The 20,858-nt window shown below is 48.3% G+C and overlaps 1 protein-coding gene across 1 annotated transcript in view; it reads left to right on the plus strand.

Annotated features, from left to right (window-relative positions):
- LOC119396167 (proto-oncogene tyrosine-protein kinase ROS-like) overlaps positions 1–20,858 on the plus strand; it is a 145,129-nt gene that overhangs the window by 74,298 nt on the left and 49,973 nt on the right. Inside the window, 1 exon segment of the mRNA XM_037663256.2 lies at positions 804–860. Within this exon segment, the coding sequence (XP_037519184.1) occupies positions 804–860 (57 nt within the window).

Here is a 20,858-nt window from a genome sequence, read left to right on the forward strand (position 1 = left end):
GCTGCCCCACTTTTGTTTATTAACGTTAATAAACGTTTAAGCTGTTGATGTAATCCCTATGCACGTAAATCGTGACGGTCTTACAAGCGACCTCTCGATGCTGCACATTTTTCGTCGCTCGTGGTACTCAGTGATGTTTCTTTTTTTTCTGTTTCTGCGCGCACAACGTTCTTACCAGTTGCGTAGAGTGACGCTGTTTGTCTCTGCGACGTATAACGTTGTTTTCGAATGTTCACAGACTCCTCATCCGCGTGAACTATTATTGCGCATTAGTTTCCTGGTAGCAGTGAAAAACGACCGCTTCTTTTGCCTTAACTTTCAGGACATTAACCTTCATAAGAACCGGCTGAGAATGTCGTAAAGCTATTGGCTTGCTCCGCTCGGTGTGGCTAACCTAACATCCACGTTTTCAGTGTTACATTGAGAATTATGGCAAGGACAAAATGCATCAATGCCCCCTTCACATACCTCTATCCCCACCCCCGATATATCAACTCCATAAAGAAGAAACCGAGAGAGAGGAGAAACAACAACATTCCCATTAATTAATTCCCATTAATTAATTAATACCGTATACAGTCATTTAGCCAGATGGTTCACTTCAAAAGCGTTCAGACATAAGAAAAAAACACGCAATAAACAGAGATAGTGGAACGTAAGTAGACGATGCTAAGAAGCCTATCGTGCGCGTGCGCAGATCTGATTGATGTCAGTGACATCGCTGCTCTTTGCAGTTATTCGAACGTGTCCCCATATAGCATGTGCCTTAACATTTGTCTTCTGTTTTCCTTCGCGTTTTTCAGTTGGTGGAAGAAGAGAGCTTCAACGTGGTGTGCGACGCGGACTGCCGGTTACGAAAGGTAAGCAGCCGTCTGACGCGCTTTCTCCCTTAAAACACACACACACACACACACACACACACACACACACACACACACACACACACACTCTCTCTCTCTCTCTCTCTCTCTCTCTCACTCACTCACTCACTCACTCACTCACTCACTCACTCACTCACTCACTCACTCACTCACTCACTCACTCACTCACTCACTCACTCACTCACTCACTCACACGCACGCACACACCTTTCTATTGCATGTGCATGCGCGCGCCGCACATACGCTCTTTGTTTGCCTCAGTAGCACAGTCTGTGTTTGCTCGCACACACACGCTGGCGAACGGTGAGCAGAAGAGCGGCGCGTCACCGTGACATTGAACTCAACCGCGCCTGTCTACCACGGTGCGGTCCGGCGAGGCGACGCCGCCGAGACGCGTCTCGCCAAACCGACCTCAACTACGTATTACCGCCCTCCGTTTCGCGTGCTTTCTTTTTCCTCAACGCTTTTGTGAGCGTGTGTGTGTATAATGCGTATATACCTGTGCTTCCGAAGGGCACGGGTGTTCCTCGGCGAAAAGCACGAGTCGTCGTCTTCGCCCACGCCTCGTTCTCAAACATCGCGCCCGGTTTTTTTGACGCGCCTTTGTTCTCCGGACTGAACGCTTAACACCGGCTTTCTGCAAACTTCCTCCAGAGGATCTTCTTTCGGGCGTCGCGCATTGGGAACCTAAAGACCTGGAAAGGGAAAAAAAAACGATGTAGGAGCCAGAGAGAGAGAGAGAGAGCAAGAAACATTGACTGCCGTTCTCCATCGACTTGTTTTTTTTTAGAACGTTACGCTGAGACAGCCAGCGGTGCTTTGTCTCACTGGTTTTCTCATAATTCGGTGCGGTTATGAAAATTGGTCCTTTACTTAATGATAAAATAAGTAAAGCAATAAGTCATAAGCAAATCAATGTCTAGCATAGCCTGTTCACACCTGGACGGCAGTCACACAAACACGCGCGCACGTTTCGAAAACGATAAATTACGGTTTTAAAGAAGGATATCATAGAAACATAATAATTAAACAAACTTGATGCTTGTTGAAGCTATGTAGAGATACCGGTGACGTCAGAAGACGCAGTGGTTAGCAAGAGATGCGTAGCCGCTGGGCTGGCTCTACAAACAGACGTAGTTCAAGTGGCTTCCATTATACCACTGGTTTTATTTTAGTGACCAGGGCTTCAGCAGCAGCAGCACCACTGGGCCACGTACATGTCTTGGAGCACAGCGAGGGACTTCCCCTTCTCGCTCTAAAGCCACGTCCACTACCTCGCTTGCTGACCTTATCTTTCTTACTAACTTGTTTATATAACGCATGCACCGGTTCAAGGTCGCTTTATTATTATTTTTTTTACTGCGCCATTTTGGAGTGCGAACTTTCGCGACACTGAGGCTCAACCGGTCTGAACCTTAACTTACTCACGCGAACTGAATTTCAGAAAAAAAAAAAAAAAAGCTCTTTAGCCTTGTGAAGGTGATTCCAATGATTTAATTCATTCTCGGTTCACCAAGCCTAAATGAAACAAGATAGTGTGCTTGCAACGAAAAATGCAATGTCAGTAAGCTTCTCTCCAAAGAACGCTTAATATGCTGCGCCCGTGCCACGTCTGTTTATGGTGCCAGGTGTTTTTGTGTTCGCTTGCGATGTCCAGTGGGGGAGCCTCCGATCTGAGCGAGTGAAAGAGAGTGAGAGAGAGAGAGAACGTTGTTACCGCGCATATGCAACGAGGGTACAAGGGTAAACTAGATATTCAAGTTCTTTACCCTATTCCGTGCTGCTTCTCTGGCGTCGCATGCCCGCATCGGTGGTGCAGTGGTCACGGTGCTCGGCTGCTGACCCGAAGGTCGCATTTCGATGGAGACGATATGCTAGAGGCCCGTGTACAGTGCGATGTGAGTGCGCGCTAAAGCACCCCAGGTGGTCGAAATTATATGAAGCCCTTCAGTACGGCGTACCTCGTAATCGTATCAGACCCGCCACGGTGATCAAGTGGTCATGGCGCTCGACTGCTGACTCGCAGGTCGCGGGATCGAATCCCGGCCACGGCGGCCGCATTTTCGATGGAGGCCGAAATGCTCGAGGCCCGTGCACTTAGGCTTAGGTCCAGGTTAAATAACCCCAAGTGGTGTAAATTTCCGGAGCCCTCCACTATGGCGTCTCTCATAATCGTATGGTGGTTTTGGGACGTTAAACCCCATCAATTATTAAAATGTAATTATTATAATCGTATCATGGTTTTGGCACGTAAAAAATCCAGATGGTATTATTATTACTCTCCGGCGTCGCGTCATGTGTGTGCTATCACCGGCATCGGCCAATCCAAAGCGCCGAATCATGAACATAGCGCGCAATCGTACAAGAAAAACCTCCGCATTACACCGACACCATTGAACATACCACAACCTCGAGAATCTACAACCTTGATAGTGTTTCGTAGACCCTATGATGATGCCAGGCCCGTAGACCGGGGGGGGGGCGCCCCCCCCCCCCGAAATTTTGATGACACATGGCGTTTTATCGGAAATAAATCATGAAAATAGGCGTTTTTCTCAAATGGTCAAGGCTTTCAGAAAGCGCCCCCCCCCCCCCCCGAAAAATAATCCTGGCTACGGGCTTGGATGATGCATCTCTGCACGGATGGAATATCGGAACCTGCTTGCCGGAAGAACCTCGTACACCAAAACGTGGCCCATATGCTCGTAAAAGTTATCGCTGATCGAGCGTGCACATTTGCCCGTTTCATGCGCGCCATCCCGCTCCAAGTTTCCTGGTGAAAGCGAAAGGGGCGAAAACGCTACATAAAAGCGCGTGCGCGTGAGCTACGAGACACACATTCTGAATGCATGCGCGCCACGCAAACGGAAGATCGTGACCCGCGCGCTCGCGGTCTTAATAGGACGGCCCTCCTGTGCTGCCCCACGAAAACAAAAAAAAAAGTGATTTAGGCAGCCTTTGCAGGGGCGTACCGGGGTGCACCATCCGGACGAAAGAGACAAAGAAGTGAGCGCGCGGCTTTGCCCACCCCCGGTTAAGAGCGATGAAAAGGAACGTAGAATTTACGCTGGCATCTTGCCCAACCGCCGGCATCATGAAGGTTGCTCAAGCGCTTTCCAGTGCGGGCTAAAAGAGCGCGCCAACTGAACCACTGCGTTTGAACGCGGTGAAAGACAACGGCGCGCGACTCGTGAGCATTATGAGCCCTCCGTGCGCGCATGCCACGGAGCCGCGCAATGCCCGCGACGTCAATTGTTCGGCGAGGCTTGTTGCATGCGCTTGAGTAGCGAGCGGTGTCACGCATTTCGCTCTAGCGAGGAATCTACTATAAACTTTTTTTTGTCTTCGTTTTTGATGGCCGTGACGTGAAACTCGCTATCTAGCCGCGATGCGGGTCCCAATTTCGTCATCAGTGCGGGGCGGCACGAGATGCATACCGCAGAGAAAAGAAAGCGAGTTGTTTCTCCCGAGAGATAATCAACTATAGGACTGTCGCAAAATATCTGGAATTCCAGGTACGGCTAAATAGTGTCACGAGTTTGGTCGCAATGACCCGTTTCCTTTAGAGCAGGAGTCTGGGTTGCAAGAGGTGTATTTTTCTTTGACCGGGCGTTGGAGCAAACGTTAGCACTGGTCAGAGTACATCTCTATTGGGAGCGCAGTACGACAAAAAAGAAAAAAGAAAAAAAAAAAAGAAAAACTGCACCCTGTAGTCAAAAGACTGTTACAGTGCGATTGCCACTTCAAAACCGCATTTTTCAATGTAGATAAAAGTGCTCGCCTTCGCGATGCCACTCCATTGTTTATCTCAAATTCATCTATAATATAACACATGCTGCTGGAATTAGCTTTAACAGCTTTCTTGCAAGCCTTTGTCGCTGTATGTAATTGATTGCGAAGAGTATAAATGGCCATGGATAGAGCAGCGCTTTCTTATACGCAAGAGAACTGCAGGTCAAAGGTCGACCTTGTAATGCTATTGACCTTGACCTCACGCTCGTCTGTCCACGAGGCTGTGAATATTGAATAATGAATATTGAATTCATTTAAAGCTACAACTCAAGAGAAATGAGCTATACACCACTGGGACCGTGTGCTATTTGTTTCGTACAGCCGTCTCCTAAGTTGACCTTTTAATTCAGGAGAGCAGCAAGTTGGGCTAGTTGGCCGAAATTCATTCTGCAATGGTTTTAACTGCGCTTGTTTGTTGTCCTTGTTTTAGCTCAGTTAGGACCATTACAGAATGACCTTTTATACCCAGAGATGCAGCGGCATGCTGACACACAACAACTCATTTCGCTTCTTCAGACGCGTACACAGAAGCCGCATAGACGCGTGAAGCCAAATCTGTGCATATATATTGTCTAAAACATGCACTTGGCCTTTCCTTGGGTATCTCTTCGGCTATCCCTCTGTACGGGCCACCAGAGCAACATCCGCGTAGCCAACGCCACCGGCGTGAATTCAGGTTAAGGTCGCTGTCGCTCGTCATGCACTGCTCCCCAACAGCTACATGCGTATAGGCGCTGTGGTTTGTTGAGCCGACCTTACCTTCTCCCTTTACACCCCCTCCTCCTCCCCCTGTGTAACCAGCCGCCACCAAAGATTCGTATTTAAATTGCTAGCGCTGCCTCGCACGTCCGCGGCCAGCACGGAGAGTGTGAGTGGCGAGGCGAGAGAGAGAAAGCTGGACGCGCTAATGGAGCACTTCCTCATTAGTCGCAATTGCGCGCCTCAGGAACCCGCGGCGGCGCCGGGTCCGGCCGGTGCTGCAGTGTCATGCGCGCAGCCCCGCCCGAATGAACCGATGGCCGGAACACCCCTCCTCTCCACTTCTTTGTCTATGTCACTCGCTCTTTCCGCTCGGCCGTCACGCTCTTCCTTTCACCTCGCGCTAACTGTATTTCTATTGGCACCTTCTCTAATGGCGATCTATACAGATTGCCCTATAGCACAATGCTTGGATGCCTAGGTCGGTCACCGTGGCAGAAGCCAAGTCAGAGTAGGATTCAATCTTTGCCGGGCTACATAAGTATGAAACACTCTCTCGTCCTCCGCGTCAGAGAAGTAGCACACTGTCGAGCCCTGCGCGCTGAGATAAGGATAGCACTCCAGCAACGATGAAACGCAGGATGGATCTTTGAAGCGATGTCAGAGACACCGCCTAGAATATAGGCGTGTTGGGCATCGGTCGTGTAATCTGTGTACCTACACACGGGGTATCAGTGTAAGCTTCAAAAGGGTTTTGGTAGACTGACTGACGCGCATGCCGCAGCGATGTGGCGTCACTGGGATGCTTCTACTCGTACATATTCCCTACAGCTACTGGGAAAGCATGGACTAGATGGATCTTTCCCTGAGAAGTACAGCTCATTAGGCTGATAGTGAAGTTCGTTCTTTTTCCTCGTCTACATTTAACCAGATGCAGTAGCTTCTGAAAAAAGAATAGCAAAAAAAAAGGCTTAAGTTTGTAGAGCTCATTGTACTCGAGGTCGACAGTAGGCTTCTGAGTATCCGGACGCATGCTGCAGGTTATTATTTTGCAACAGGAAGCTAACTATGTGTTGCAATAAGAGAATAATATATTAAGCAGAATGAGTTTAAAAAAAAAAAAAGCAACGTGCGGTCCGCGCTGCTACATCGTCTCTTCGAAGAATGAGTCCCCTTCGTCACCCCATTTTCTGGAGAGTGCACTTAACAAAACGGGCTGACTCAGAACGCCGTCGTCTCTATATAGCTGCATACCATTAGAAGGAGAAACACCATTAAGAAAGAAAGCTTGTACGCGCTGCTATCTTCGAGGGTGAACGTTCGCAAGTGTGAACGCAAAAGAAAGAAATATTTCGTTCTGTAACAGGTCTACGAGTAAACTGTTAGCGAAAAATGCTTGTTAATCGATCGTGCGAGAGGGTAATACCATATCCATCACTGTGACTAACCACTCACAGTTTTTCAAGAATAAATACTAATAATAACAAAAGCCCCACGAAAGCGGCTCCAGATTATGAACGTCAAATTCGATCCACTTATAAACACCGAGAAACACCGAGAGATTCTCATTTCCTCGATGTCCGGCGCGGTGGTGCAGTGGTTACAGTGCTCAGCTGCTGACCCGAAAGTCGCACGTTCTATCCCGGCCGCGGCGGTGGTATTTTGATGGAGGCAAAATGCTAAAGGCCCGTGTGCTGTGCGACGTCAGGGCGCGTTAAAGAACACCGCCGCTAGTCGAAATTTCCGCCGCCCTCCACTACGGCGTGACTCATGATTATATTGTGGTTTTGGCACGTAAAACCCTGATATCAGTATTATATTATCAATATCGTCGATGTAAAAGTGCTTAATACTTGATTTGCTGTGTAGGTGGTCAGCAGAGGCAGCAGGAGCGATAACCACCGGAACAAGACCATAAACTCCTGAAAGATCTTCCCCTCAGCCATCGCTTTCGAAGCGATTTTTCTATATCATTTTCAGTAAATAAGTAGCGAACTTCCTCTGCGCGATCCCGCTTGGGATTATGTGTGTATACTTGCGTTCCAGTTTTGGCGCGCACGCGCTCTAAGGTCGTGACGAACGCGTGAAACGGGAAATGAAGCGGCAAACCGAAAAGCCTCGGCATGTCTTCGTATTAGAGAGGATGTGAAGCAGTGGGAAGAAAAATGGGAGAGCTGACGGAGTGAAACGTGCTAAATCTTATTTAGGGCCGGAGGAAAAGGACAACACACACACACACACACACACACACACACACACACACACACACACACACACACACACACACACACACACACACACACACACACACACACACACACACACACACACACACACACACACACGCGCACACACACACACACACACACACACACACACACACACACACACACACACACACAAACACACAAACACACACACACACACACACACTAAAGTGTGCAAGTGGAAGGGTCGTTATCCGCGCGGTCAGAAACCCTCGAAAAAAGATGTCCGGAGCAATGCCATGCCCGGCCGTTGAGTCTCGGCTTAATTCACGGACGCATACGGCGACGGTCCTTCCTCCTTCATGAGCCTCTGTGTGGTCGAAGAGGCGAAGCTCGAAACGCGTGGGTCGCCGGGCGAGCGAAATCGGAGAGGGGCGCGACCGACCGTGAGACCCCCTAACTTGAAATTCGAGATGGAGTGAGGTCCCTTATAATCCGCCCGTGTTGCGCTATCTGGCTGGCCACGATTGCGACCGATGCGTCGTCGTCCTTCGCTGCGACGCGATATCGTGCCGCCTGCATGCTGCGTGCTGCTGCTTCGTGAGAGACGAGAGCGCGCGGAGAGACAAGATAAGACGAGACCCGGGGCGCGAATCTTCCTGCAACTAAGTCGTCTTCGAAGCAAGGCGAGTGTATCTCCCTCACTCGTAGCTGCGGCAATACGGTCAGAACGGCTCGTCCCGGAACTCTTTAGCCTATAAAGACCGTTCGCCATGCAATACACCAAAATACAAGAGCACCGAAACATCGCCGGAGATAGAATAGGAGATGGCTATACAATATGCAGATACCTTGATAAGGAAAAAAAAAGGAGGGATACAAGGACTGCGGTGGCAACCATGTCGCTAAGTTCGGCGACATCATGCTGATTTGACACTGCAAAGAAGACGAGGCAGGCCAATATTTAATCACGTGGGAAAAGCGAGCTATAGTTATTCTACGCGATAACTACAACTTGGCTAATGTCTTGCTCCTATGGCTTAATGTGGACTGGATTGCTGGCGACGTCATAGGCAGCGTGGGAGGTCTACTTTTTTCTGCTACGGTGATAGCCTGGTTGTTAATAATGAGCATCACGAATATACCAAACAATAAAGGAAACAGCTCTCATGGATAACAGATTTAACATACTCCTTTAGCTTTAATTAGTATTCGCTGTGCTGGGCACTATCCTGTGTTGTTATACTGCGTGGAAAGAGTGATTGGCTGTTATCATCTGTCCATATAACTCTTATTCATTCAGCATTGACCGCCTTCCGCGTGCCACAGCTCTGGTTAGTAAACCTGTTTCAGTTGCTTCCTGTTCTTGTGATCTTTGATGTGGCATGTTTTACTGACTTTGGAGACGCGATTTGCATGTCGGTCGCATGTTAGTTACACTCTCTGTGACACTTGAAGGTCAAAGCCTGCTTCACACTTGGTTATTAGGCTTCAAGTTACACAATCTGAGACCAGAGTTCTTTCAAGCAATAACAATCCGCAGCACGGGAGACGGGCATTAAATTACCTTTACGCTCTCAGTCAATTTCATTGTTCATCTCCCTCGATCACAGATCGCCGTAATCCGACGTCACAAATTTCGGCGACCTGTGACGTCATGACAGGCTGCTCCCTCCCCACACGCAGCTGACATGGAGGTCACGGGGGTTTTTGTCCTACTTCATTCGCCTGCCGTGTTTTTACTCAAGGTCACCAAGCATCGAGACACTTCAGTCTTTTACCTTAATATACACGTAAAACTCGTCAGCGAACTCTTGCCATTTTGTGGACGAGCATAGAATGACTGGAAGTATCTCGATTATGCGTATATACATACGCGTGCGACGCTGTGACGTTACGTATTCTCAACGTGCTCCAAGGGACGCCTTGTCCCGCTCGGGCCGCTGCGATGGCCGTGCACCGTCAGCTATTATTGGAACAGCCCGTTTAGAGCACAAGACAACCTTTTGTTTGGTCGCGCTTGACGGGACCTGCGATGGGCACGTGTGAAAGGCAAAAAAAAAAAGAAAACGATGGCTGTTCGCGCCCCTAGCTCGATGCGACCGACGCGGTGTTCCCTTTGAGAAAAACGACGGGCCGAGTGCATTGCACTCGTTACGCCACATTTTGATTTTTATTGAGGCTATTCGGTTGCCCGCCGCTTGCTCTTCTGTATCCACCTAGCGGTGTTCTCCGAGTGCGTTTACCTTTCGGCGCCCTGTCAGGTGAAGGATCTTCGTTGTCTCCTCTTTGATAAATTTGACCCTCTGCTTCTTCTCTTGTCCGCTGTGGCGGCGGGCTGGGAGATAAATAGCGCCGCGGACGTCACTGCGTCTATTTCTCATTCCTTTTGGGGCTCTTCTTTTAGTCGACGTAAATCGAGTTGTCTTACTCAAACTGAGCCATATTTATCACTGCCCTAACGTGAAACTTTTGCAGTCACAAGTTAATAGTTTGAGCGAAAGAGGCATACGCAGACAACGATAATAGCTCGCGTTGACGACCCATCAGCCAAGTTCATATATTGCTTAAGTTGCGTTTCGCTTGTTTACAAAAGTATCATCTTTAATGTTTAGCGACATGGCCACTGCCTTCTCGCTTGCGCTTTCGTTCACTCGCTCACTTGATCAATCAATCAATCAATCAATCAATCAATCAATCAATCAATCAATCAATCAATCAATCAATCAATCAATCAATCAATCAATCAATCAATCAATCAATCATATCATTACACCACCACTGATCCCTTACTCAACATCATTCATTGTTTTTCTTGTCCTCGATTGTCTATAGCGCAACGCGTTGTGTGATCCGCGCCCGACTTACGCTTCGTCTTCGAATGGACACAACATTGCAGCGCATGCGAAAGTTGCGCCTGAAGACCACGCATAAATGTACCGATATGTCGTTGCCGTTACGCTCAACTAACTACTTGAGTGATATATTTGCTTACGCGTTCGCTCACCCATTCGCTCGCTGTATCGTACCCTGATATTAATCCTCTAACACGTCCACTCAGTCTTCCAGAAGCTTGCGTCGGTCACTCGATGGCCCAGAACCGTACTTCCACAGTTTATCTTGTTAAGGTGTTATCTCTAATGATCGAAATGAAAGAAGAAAAAAAGACCATTTTCATTTTTTCCCCAATAAATGAAACCAGGTCAATTTAGCCGAAGCGCGACCGCTCGTGCCGAAAGATACAGGCTCTAAAGAATAGGACCCAACCCCTGCATATAAGCTAAGAAAGAAGGAATATACTTCATTTTCGTTCAGTATATACACATTGTACGCCACAGTTTTCCTTAACGATCTATCGTAAAGTAATGCATGGAGGACCGATAAGGAAAAGCAAGGACGTTACCGTCATGGTTCAGTGCGCCACATTAGGCGCGCGCTTTTGAGTTAAAGAGTTCCCAGCTTCGAAGTAACGGACGCCACAGTTTCTCGCCGCGAACCGCGAAACCCGCCCGCAGGTAAAACCAGTATAGGCTCCATTAGGTACACCTTTTTTATGCGACTCTAGCCTCGTCAGGCCTCTTCGCGTGAGCTCGGTGATGCGAAAATCCACCGTGCCAACGAACCCTTTTTTTTTCTTCTTCGGGAGGTATACGCAGCTCCTCGCTCAACTAACACAAAAGCGAGCCTCATTCCGCGAAGCACGCGTTTAACTTGTATGTCCCTACCTTTTGTTTTCCCGCACATTTCGTGATAAGAACGAGTTCTCGCGCAGAAATCGATCACCTTTTATGTTTTGGGCTGCGATGCGAAAGACAAGATAAGCGACCAACCACTGCGAAAGCGGATATTTTCGTACACCGCACATGAGAACGTATAGGAGACGTTAACGCTGAGCGTGTCTCCTCATTTCTCTGCACGGCAACGGCACGCCGCCGAATGTATGAACAGATTGAACGAGAAACGGTGTTACTAGGGAGGGGGGGAGGGGGGGGAGCTGCTTATAGATCGAAACACGCAAGAAATGGGGATACCACCGTCGAAGTATGTTCGTGTGCACACAATAAGCGAGGCGTGTGCCGTCTTCTGCGGCGGCGGTCGCGCGGACGGTCGGCGGAGGCGGGATCGTTCTCGGGTTTTGATGGATCGCGTGGGCACGCCGAAGAAGAAGAAGCGAGCGATGAACGATTCGCGCGTGTAAGAAGAAGAAGAGGGTGTAATGGAGGGGTGCAATGGACGGGGAAGAGGAACGTGCGTTCTGCAGCACGGTGCCGAGCGTCGTCCGTTCGCTGCTGTGATAGCCGCGCGCGACGCGGTGTTTTTTTTTCTTCGCGACTAGCGGCGGTGGCAGCGGGTGTGTTTTTGGCCCGGGCCCGAAGGGAGACAAGATACCTCGGGCAAGTGTATTGCTTTCTGCTGAAGGGGAGTGGACGTAGCACTTTTTTCGCGGTCAGCTGCTCGTACGAGCAGCTGTGAGGACGGGAGATTTGTCTTCTTGATTATGAGCGTATAAACAACATAGGTGTAACTTTAGTGCTTCTTGAAGTGGTTAGGCTGGGTTAATGCCTGAAGTGTTTCGCGTTCTTACGACTGTACAAGAACGTCTTGCGCAGTGTTGCACTAAAAAGTAAAGTACAAGCCTAAGCACTTTTTGTACTAATTACAATTTCAATGGAAGAGCCGATAATGCATTTTTTTCAAGGATTAGTTTATTTAGATATCCCACATTAGAGAAATGTATTGACATTTCAATACACATGAGGTTCTAATAATTACCGAGTATCATTGTTTAACTTATATGCTGTTCAAATGAAACAGTTGTCAATTTTTTCAAGGTAGCTCAAGCTTCTTACCGACTGTTCATTTCTTTGAAACGACGTCACCGAAGAAACCGGGACACACGGCGGGACACATAGAGCTCTTGTGTTCGCGTGTTATCCCATGTTTTGGTCGAACTGTGTGTCGCCGTTTTAAAGAAATGAATACTCGGCAACTTACAAGGTAGCGATATTTTCTGGTCTGACTATAAGGTACAGACCTGCCGCTTAATGGAAAGCAAAATTATATTTAGGTCACCTATCTATCATTCAAATGGTGTAGATGTGCCCTTGTACAGCTGGTAGCGGAGTATTCCTACGAGTCATGTGTAAAAATCGAAAAGAAAGCTACCGTTTTCGAACGCGCACCCGCACATGTGATTCCTAGATGTCGAGTATTAGCGCATCACGTTGCCCCATTCAATGACAGGAGCGGGGCCGGCGAGATGAGACCATTATACGAGGTTGCGCATCATATATTACCGCTCTCTCGACTATTGCATGAAAGTTAGTGCCGAATATACAAGAAGAGAGACTTTCGCCGGTCTGTTGCGAAGCGCAACATAACCTAATCAAACTCGACTATCTCACACCAGCGCACAGTCGGTCTATAGGCCGCAACGACCTCAGACACGTACCATTAAGCGCGGCATCTTATAGAGAGGAACCTTGTGTTGTTAGCTTGTTTTCCGTGTCATGTTCGGTCGTTCGAAGGCAGCTCATGATGGAAAGTCGTTGATGGGCTTTCCGCAGGCGATGCATCTCCTGCAATCGCCGATGTCTTCAGGGTGTGTTGTCTCCGCGGCTGGGCGCTCCATCGTATCCGAGACAGCACTCTGCCGAAACCCCGGCCACGCATGCACGGTGTCTGCGGCACTGCATTTTGTCTCTGCACGCGTCTTGCAGGGTTCGCCTTCACTAATGTCGCCTATGTCGGGCTTTCTTTCTTCCTTATTTGTTGTTTTGTGTCCGTAACGTGACGACAAGCTGCGGCAAGTCAAAGGACCAGTCAAGAGTCAGTCCGGAAAAGTGCTCCATAACGAGTCTTGTTGCTGATCCTGTGGCAGTTTGGCGAGATCGCTTTTGACACACAGGCGGTGGTTGCGGCGCGATGCGCGCTCTGTTGCTTTTTATTTATTTATTATTATTTTTTTTTCTGCTGAAAACTGTGCGCATGATGTACCACGTGAGGCGGCACGTCACGGTTTATTTCGCAGGTTCAATGATTTTGGCGCTTAATTTTTCCAGGTTCATAATCTTCGCCACAGTGGCTGAACTGTGCTACAGATTAGAAAGCTGAAGTGGACATTTATTCTGGGCAAACCTTAGTAGGGAGACAGGCTGGCTTCAGAGTGTCGTTGACAAAACAAAAATGGAGGCACTGTTTTGAGCGCGATGCGGTCCACCCATTAGTGTCTAGATCACGCGTTTGACTCTTGTTCTGGGCCCGCATTATCATATATATGGCCCTGCAATAATTTCAAGACGAACATCGACGAACAATCGCGAATAAAAGCTTTTGCCGCAGTTGACTTCTCAGTTAAACGGGACCCAAACGTGTAGAGCTTAAACACTTCCACGCGGCATGTTGTTAAAAACAGTCTTCTTGACCGCACTACTTTCAACCGTTATCGAGGGTGCGTGCGCGCGCGGCCTCACGTTGCGTGGGCTCACCCACATTGAAAGCTCCGCATCCTGCTCCGAGCCGTCACGCTTACCGGATGTTCCCTCCGCGCCGCTCGTCACAAATGAGAGAGCATTTCCAGAAACTCCTTCGTGGTTTGAAGCGGGCATGGAGGTAGAAGTAAAAACAGACATTTACATCTGAAAACTGACCCTTCGCGAACATTCTCCTACTGTCCAGACGCATGCATATTGTGGTGACGAACTGGACGGTCGACCGACTCTGTGTCACGCAAGGCACGGTTTGGCCCTCGCTTTCTATGGAAGACGAAAGAAGTCGCGCAGTGGGCAAGCATGAAGAGAAGAGCAGCTACTCTAGTCCCTATTCGAACTAAAGGGAGCAGGGTTTTTTTCAAGATGCAACTTGAAATTTGGAGTATAGATGAAGGGCCGCGCTCGCAACTGCTCCAATACTACCGCCGCGGCTGTGACACCTTTGCCGTTGCCGTTCAGACCGTAGTGAGCATTCAGAACAGAGGGGCAGCCAGAAGTTTATTTCGAGGTGTTGGTTCAATCACCCCGTTCGTATGTTCGTGTGTATGCGTGCATATATAAGCGCGCAAACATTGAAAATGTTGAGGGGGGTTTTGGGGGCTGAACCTCTCCCCCCCCCCCCTCAAGTCCTCTGGTTACGCTAATGGGAGGGGATGGGGGTTCCGACAACCTTTTATGTATGTTCGTGTGTTCGTATGTACGCGTGTATATATAACAATGTAAAAATTGGGTGGGGGGAATGTTAAACCGCCCACACAACCCCCTGGCTGCGTCACTGCTTCCCAAGACGTCAGTACACGGCGGTGAATCCGTGTGCTTCGCTCGACCACTGCAGAAAAAGCGTCATCGAACAATCTCGCTTTCGAAGTGTCAGACCTATACGTCACTCAGGCGTTGTAGGATAGATAGGTTAGGAAAAACACGGAACTGCGCAGGTTATTCCTACAGCCAAGGTCTCGTTTAGATTTGCCCTCCGCCTGGCCTCCTCTCTGCACTTGTGTGTTGTATATACTTACACTATAGTGTTATGCTTTATGAGCCAGGTCGTCGGAACAAAGGCGGAGACAAAAGAAGAAACGAAAAGGAAGGGAGGGAAATATATAGGGCTAAAAAATAAAAGAAACTGCGTCGGACCTGAATAGAGCAAATAGCGGCGGTCCATCGGAGCGTGTCTGACGTTTCGCGCTCTCCGCCGCCACTCACGTCCTTCCCTGGATGCAGCGGCCGTGAGTCGAGTGTTCCTGGAAAAAAAAAGGGCTCGATTCGTTTGTCTGCGCTCGCCAGCACGCACGCGTTGGTCTCGTGCTCCCCTCCCCGAGTCTGCGGATGTGTTTTGTTTTCTGGGTTGTTTTGCCTGGTATTTTTTTATTGTTATACTTTGTTATTGTTATCGCTGCCCACGTAAAGAAAAGACTAGCGACCGACGGTGTACATATTGCGCTGAATTGGAACGTCGACGACAACCTCGTGGCCCCCTCGTTGCCGTAGGCGCTCTAAATTGACCGCCCTCGGGGTCATTGAGGAAGGGGCTTTGTGTCGGTGGAGCCCTCTCGCGCGACTCTTAGCGTTAGAGGCTTATCCCCCTGAGCGCCTCTGCATCCGCTGGAACACGAAACTCATACGCCAGCGCTGAATATTCGGAAATCGGAACACAGAAAGCACGGAAAGCGCGGGTAAAAATTGGGCTAAGAACTTACACCCTAGTCTGTGTCTGTAAGTGCTAAATTACTATCACGGTGGAAAGAAACGCGAACAGTGCGGTATCAACGCGCTTCATTGTTAGCATTTCTTTTCGAGCGTTTTTAACCTGGCTGGTAATAAAAGTACACTAGATTCATATACATTCAAAGATTTTTTTTTATTACTGTAAAGGTAAGAGCGCGATGAAAACAAATACGAACAGCTGAGCATTAACGCGCCACGCTGCTCGAGACCCGTACATGCTCGCGTAAGGACATGTTCTTTGACATTATGGAGAAAGAAAGAGAGCTAATAGGTTTTACGAAGGTTCGGCTGGGCTGAACTATTAGCGTTGCTACTCCATGTGCCTATATGATGAAACGGATGAAACGACATGTGCGCTGCGCTTCATAGGTCTGCAACGTACACAAATCAGCCTACAACTTGCATCTTACGGACTAAAGTGTCTCGCTGAGATAACTGTACTCACAGCGGAAAGATATAAAAGTTGTCTTCGTTGTGCGATGGGCACACCAGCGTTGTAGTCTATGGGACAATTACTTGTCTTGGCTCAATATATGACAGTCGTTGACGAATATTCGGGGCGACGTTATCTATAGCTCTTATTTCTAGCGTTAATAGCGTAAAAACGTTAAGTGACACTATTACGTTACAGTCTATGTACAGTCGTGACCAATATAAAAGGGAACGCCAAACTTGTTTTTAAGCAACGATTACTGGTCATGTACGGATACGAACGTGACATTCTGTTTGATCTGGCAACCCGTGCAGAATAATAAGTACTGTTGTGTTCTCAGCTTATAGTGCTTATTTGCGTGTTTCCGTAGCTGCCTTGCGGCCAGGGTGGAACGACCCAGTCAGGCAATTACTTAGACTTTAGTCGTGTCCCCCAAGGCAATTTTGTAACAATTTTGCCTTGAATAAACCAAACCAAACCAAACCAAATCAAACGTATTGATTTGTAAGAGATATCTTACCTCTTGTAGGTTTAGTGTCATGGTCACTTTCGTGTTTGGCAATACGTTTAGCCACTGTGACCTTTTGTAGGGAATTTTAGCGTTCCCTTTCATATTGTACACGAATGTACATGCGCCGCGGTTTCTGCAAGTGCAACTGATTGCGTGGTGTCGCATGGGTTTCGCGTGTCGCGCGCTCATCGCGCTTTCTGCTGTTCACATTAGAAAGAGATCCGCGCGTGTGGCGCTTGTATCGCTCGGAACATGGCGTGACCGCATGGGAACTCACGGACGCACGCTATAATAAGCTGCTGTGTCTGTATGTATACACAGACGCGCGTGCAAAGTATTTTCAGGGCTGCGCTCGGCTCGGAAATGTGCACTCCTCGATCGCACCCTCCTCTCGCTTAGAAAAGTGATCTCCTGGTCTGACCCTGAGTCGAGATGCGCTAGTCAAAACAGGAGGCAGTGATAGGGCGACGCCGGCTGATGGGGCGACGAGCACTGCCGTGTTTTTTCTGCAGCCGCAGACGCCACGACGCAGCCGATGGCGGCGGCGACGCGTCGCGTCGGTTTGGCGTTACCTCGTTGTCGCGAGCCGAGCTGCCTGCTGCTGCTTCTGCCGCTCGCGCGACGACGGTTTTCTTTCGGCGTCGACTAGGCGTGCAGTATATCGCGATGATGCGTGGAGTTTTTTTTTTTTCTCCCTATGCGTTGTCTGCTGATACGTAGGTATATATAAGCGTGACCTCGTGACCCTGTGACCCTTACTCTCCGCGTGGATGCTGATGTGGTCACTCTGAATTTGCGAGGACGCTTTTTTTTTTTGTCTGTCGCGATGTATCGGTTATCGCCGATACTTGTGAACCATGGTTTTCAAGTTTTCGAGGAAGTGAAAGCACCATGCAGTTGATATTCTGTATACAGAATATCGACGAAGTGAAAATGCCAGGCAGTTGATATTCTGTACACAGAATCGATCCGATCTTGGTCAATAGAGCAAGGTGAATGGCAACACAAGAAGAAGACACAGTGACACTTGTGTTCCCTTTCATCCTGCGCTATTCACTTCGACGGTGACCAACACGCCGACATTTCAACTGTGCTTAATATGTTAAGCACATTTGAAATTTCGGCTTGTTGGTACCTTCGCAGTGAATAGTGCAGGATCAAAGAGAACACAAGTGTCCCTGTGTGCTCTCCTTGTGTCCCTGTTTGCCTTGCGCTATTGACATAGAAGACCGGCATCGACATGACAATGCGAGACAATGTGCTTCATGTTTCACACAACGTCGTCTGTAATGAAGGGATTTTGTTATAGCAAGAGTTTTATTTCGTACACATAGTCCATCACGGTCGTGTCTTTATTTGATATTAACGGAGAACTAATACGCAGAAAAAACGCGAACACCACCATTGGACCACCTAAAATCTTAATGTCAAGCTGTCAGCTAAGGCTTAGAACAAGATCATGACCTCTCTCATCAAGAAAGAAAAAAGCTGAAGCTAAACTGGTGCTGTAACCGCAGTTCGAGCTTCTATCTTTCGCTAAAATTGACGGAGGAGCGGCGAAGTCACGTGTCTAAAAAGCGACACATTAGAAGGCTTAAGTACGACAATGCGGTAACCCTAACGGCCAGTTAAACAAAGTAAAAGTACTTTGGTTCAGTGGCAGGGGATCGTGGACGCCCTCAGCAGCATGCAGGAATTCAAACGATGCTTTAGAGAAGGACTTGCGAAATCAGGTAATACACATGCCAAGAATAAAAGTCAAACGTTCGGCAAAGTATAGCTAGATAAGATAAGCTTATTATTGATAGAACCTGCTATACGTGTATCTTGTGCCGCAATTCGAAGGGTAAAGTTGGATTTCAGTAGTCGCACATTGAAGGTTGGGTTTTGTTCTCTCGGATAGCTTGCGTTCCGGGAGTCATTTTTTTTACGCGTTACTTTATGTATGTACTTTCCTGTAAACGACGGAACGCGGCCTCTCATCCGGTATATCACGCATCAAATCTGCTCTTTGCCCTTCTAAACGCACATCGTGGCATCTGTTGCGCGCTGACAAAATAATCAAGAATAAACTCCCGCGCTTCCCAAAACTATCGATCGTTTCTGGTGGGCCCGACCCGCGGCGTATGGTTCGTTCGCGAATAAATTATTAGCTTTTTTTTTTTCCTTTCGCACCACTAATCCTGAAACGGCCAATAGCCTTGCCAAACACGCGCCGCCACGCACTCAATAACCTTTCAACCTCTTACGGGTCGAAAGCGTCAATAACTTGTTATGACTGCCATGCCTTTCAGACGCAGGGCCCGCGTGGCGCGAAGAGAAAGCAGGGAATGTTTTCGCCATGTTTATCTCTCAGCTCTCGATTGGTGCTGAAACGGCTTGTGCATATATACAAATACTTTACACTAAGGCGCGCTGTGTCGCGGCCTATAGCCGAGTGTTGGCGTATCGTCGTTCGCTGGGCGAGAAATTATGCGTTCTTCCAGAGTTTGTGTTCTTTAGCGGCGCCGTGGGAGAACTGTGGTTCGTCGAGGACGATGCCCTTTCTTTGCCCATTTGGTTTTTGATGATGGGGGTTACGGGATTTCTTGCTCATGATGTGGGAAAGCTGTACCCGCCCAGGGAAACGCACGCGTCGAGCATCTTCCTGGTGGCGTAATGTTAGATGACAGTGAAAACAAACTGTCTCACGCCCATTTGTCGGCTACTTAGCCGAGGATCCGTTATTAGCTACTAATAGGTGTGTATGTGAATGTTTCGAAGACAACGCGCTTCGTTTATCTATATGCGTAAGCCTCTGCCCAAAATCTAAAGTGATGGCCTTTGTTGTTAAGCTTGCATTCTCGCTATTTTCTAGCCCACTTTCATTGTACGGGTCACGCACGCTCGTACGCTCACACGCACCCGCTCACACACACATGAGTGCGCTAGAATATTGCCTTCCTAAGAACGCAACAACTCGCTCTTCGCAATAACCTGGTATTCGTTATATACCAACTTATATCCGAGGGTTTGCCGCGCTTAGCTTGTCTTTTTGTAAGTCACTACGCCTGGCTCGTGCTGCACCTAAATCACCGTTTAAATGTATACTAGAATGACCTCCATTGTGGTCACGAGACCGACACATATAAGGCAGTTCGGTACCTGTGGAGCATGCATAATAAATGGATGGCTAGTACAGCAAGCATTCACATTAAACTTGTATTGTGACTCCGCCGCCTTCGCTCTGTTCCCTTCATCCTTAATATTACCCTCCAGTGAAAGAAAGATACAAAAAAAAGGGAGGGGGGAGGGTGCCATGGCGAAGGTGGCATATAAAAACACATGTTCAAGGTACAAAAGCTACTCCTTCGGGGAAGAGCTCACCTCAAAACACACCGAGGCCACGTGAAAGTCGCATTCGTCACATTTTCTGTCGTGTATGTTGTTGCAGAAGGTTAGGCAGTGAGAGTCTGTTTTTTTCTTCTTGCATATTATTCGCTTCATTTCGGCTCTCATTGTTCACACAGGCGTGTCGTCGCTGAAATAACTACAACAAAGTGCGGGCGCACGGCCTGGCGCTACGCCAAAGCCAATTATAAATTTAACACGCCCTGCTTTCTTGGCGACAATGGCTCGGACATGCCGGCGCTGTCGTGTGGCTGCTACAAGGAAAGTGTCTTCAGCGTTCTCAACCAACGTGATCTTGAAGAAACTCTCGTTGCCTGTGTACGTTCAAAATATTCTACAAATACTTAACCATGGACCCTTTCGTTGAATTTGTTGCTCTTTCTGCTGCCCTTGTCGTTGTCACACTTATTGAACTAATATGAAATAATTTTCGTATAGCTATGGAATATGTTGTCTGTCAACCTCGAGGACAAACAAACAAACAAAAAACAAACAAACAAACAAACAAACAAACAATTACATAACAGCTCATGTACGCACGCAAGCACACACAGCCCATGCATGCATACAAAAACGACCCACGCATACGCGGGATGAAATAATAGCGCACATAAAAACGTGCAAGCCCATGAGAAGACTCGAGCAGATTCGCAAGCGCGAACTTTATGCACGGACATAAGCACAGAAATGCACGTGCACAAACACATATTCAGACACACAAGCACGCAC

This window comes from Rhipicephalus sanguineus, chromosome 6 (genome assembly GCF_013339695.2).
Source record: "Rhipicephalus sanguineus isolate Rsan-2018 chromosome 6, BIME_Rsan_1.4, whole genome shotgun sequence".
Taxonomy (NCBI): domain Eukaryota; kingdom Metazoa; phylum Arthropoda; class Arachnida; order Ixodida; family Ixodidae; genus Rhipicephalus; species Rhipicephalus sanguineus.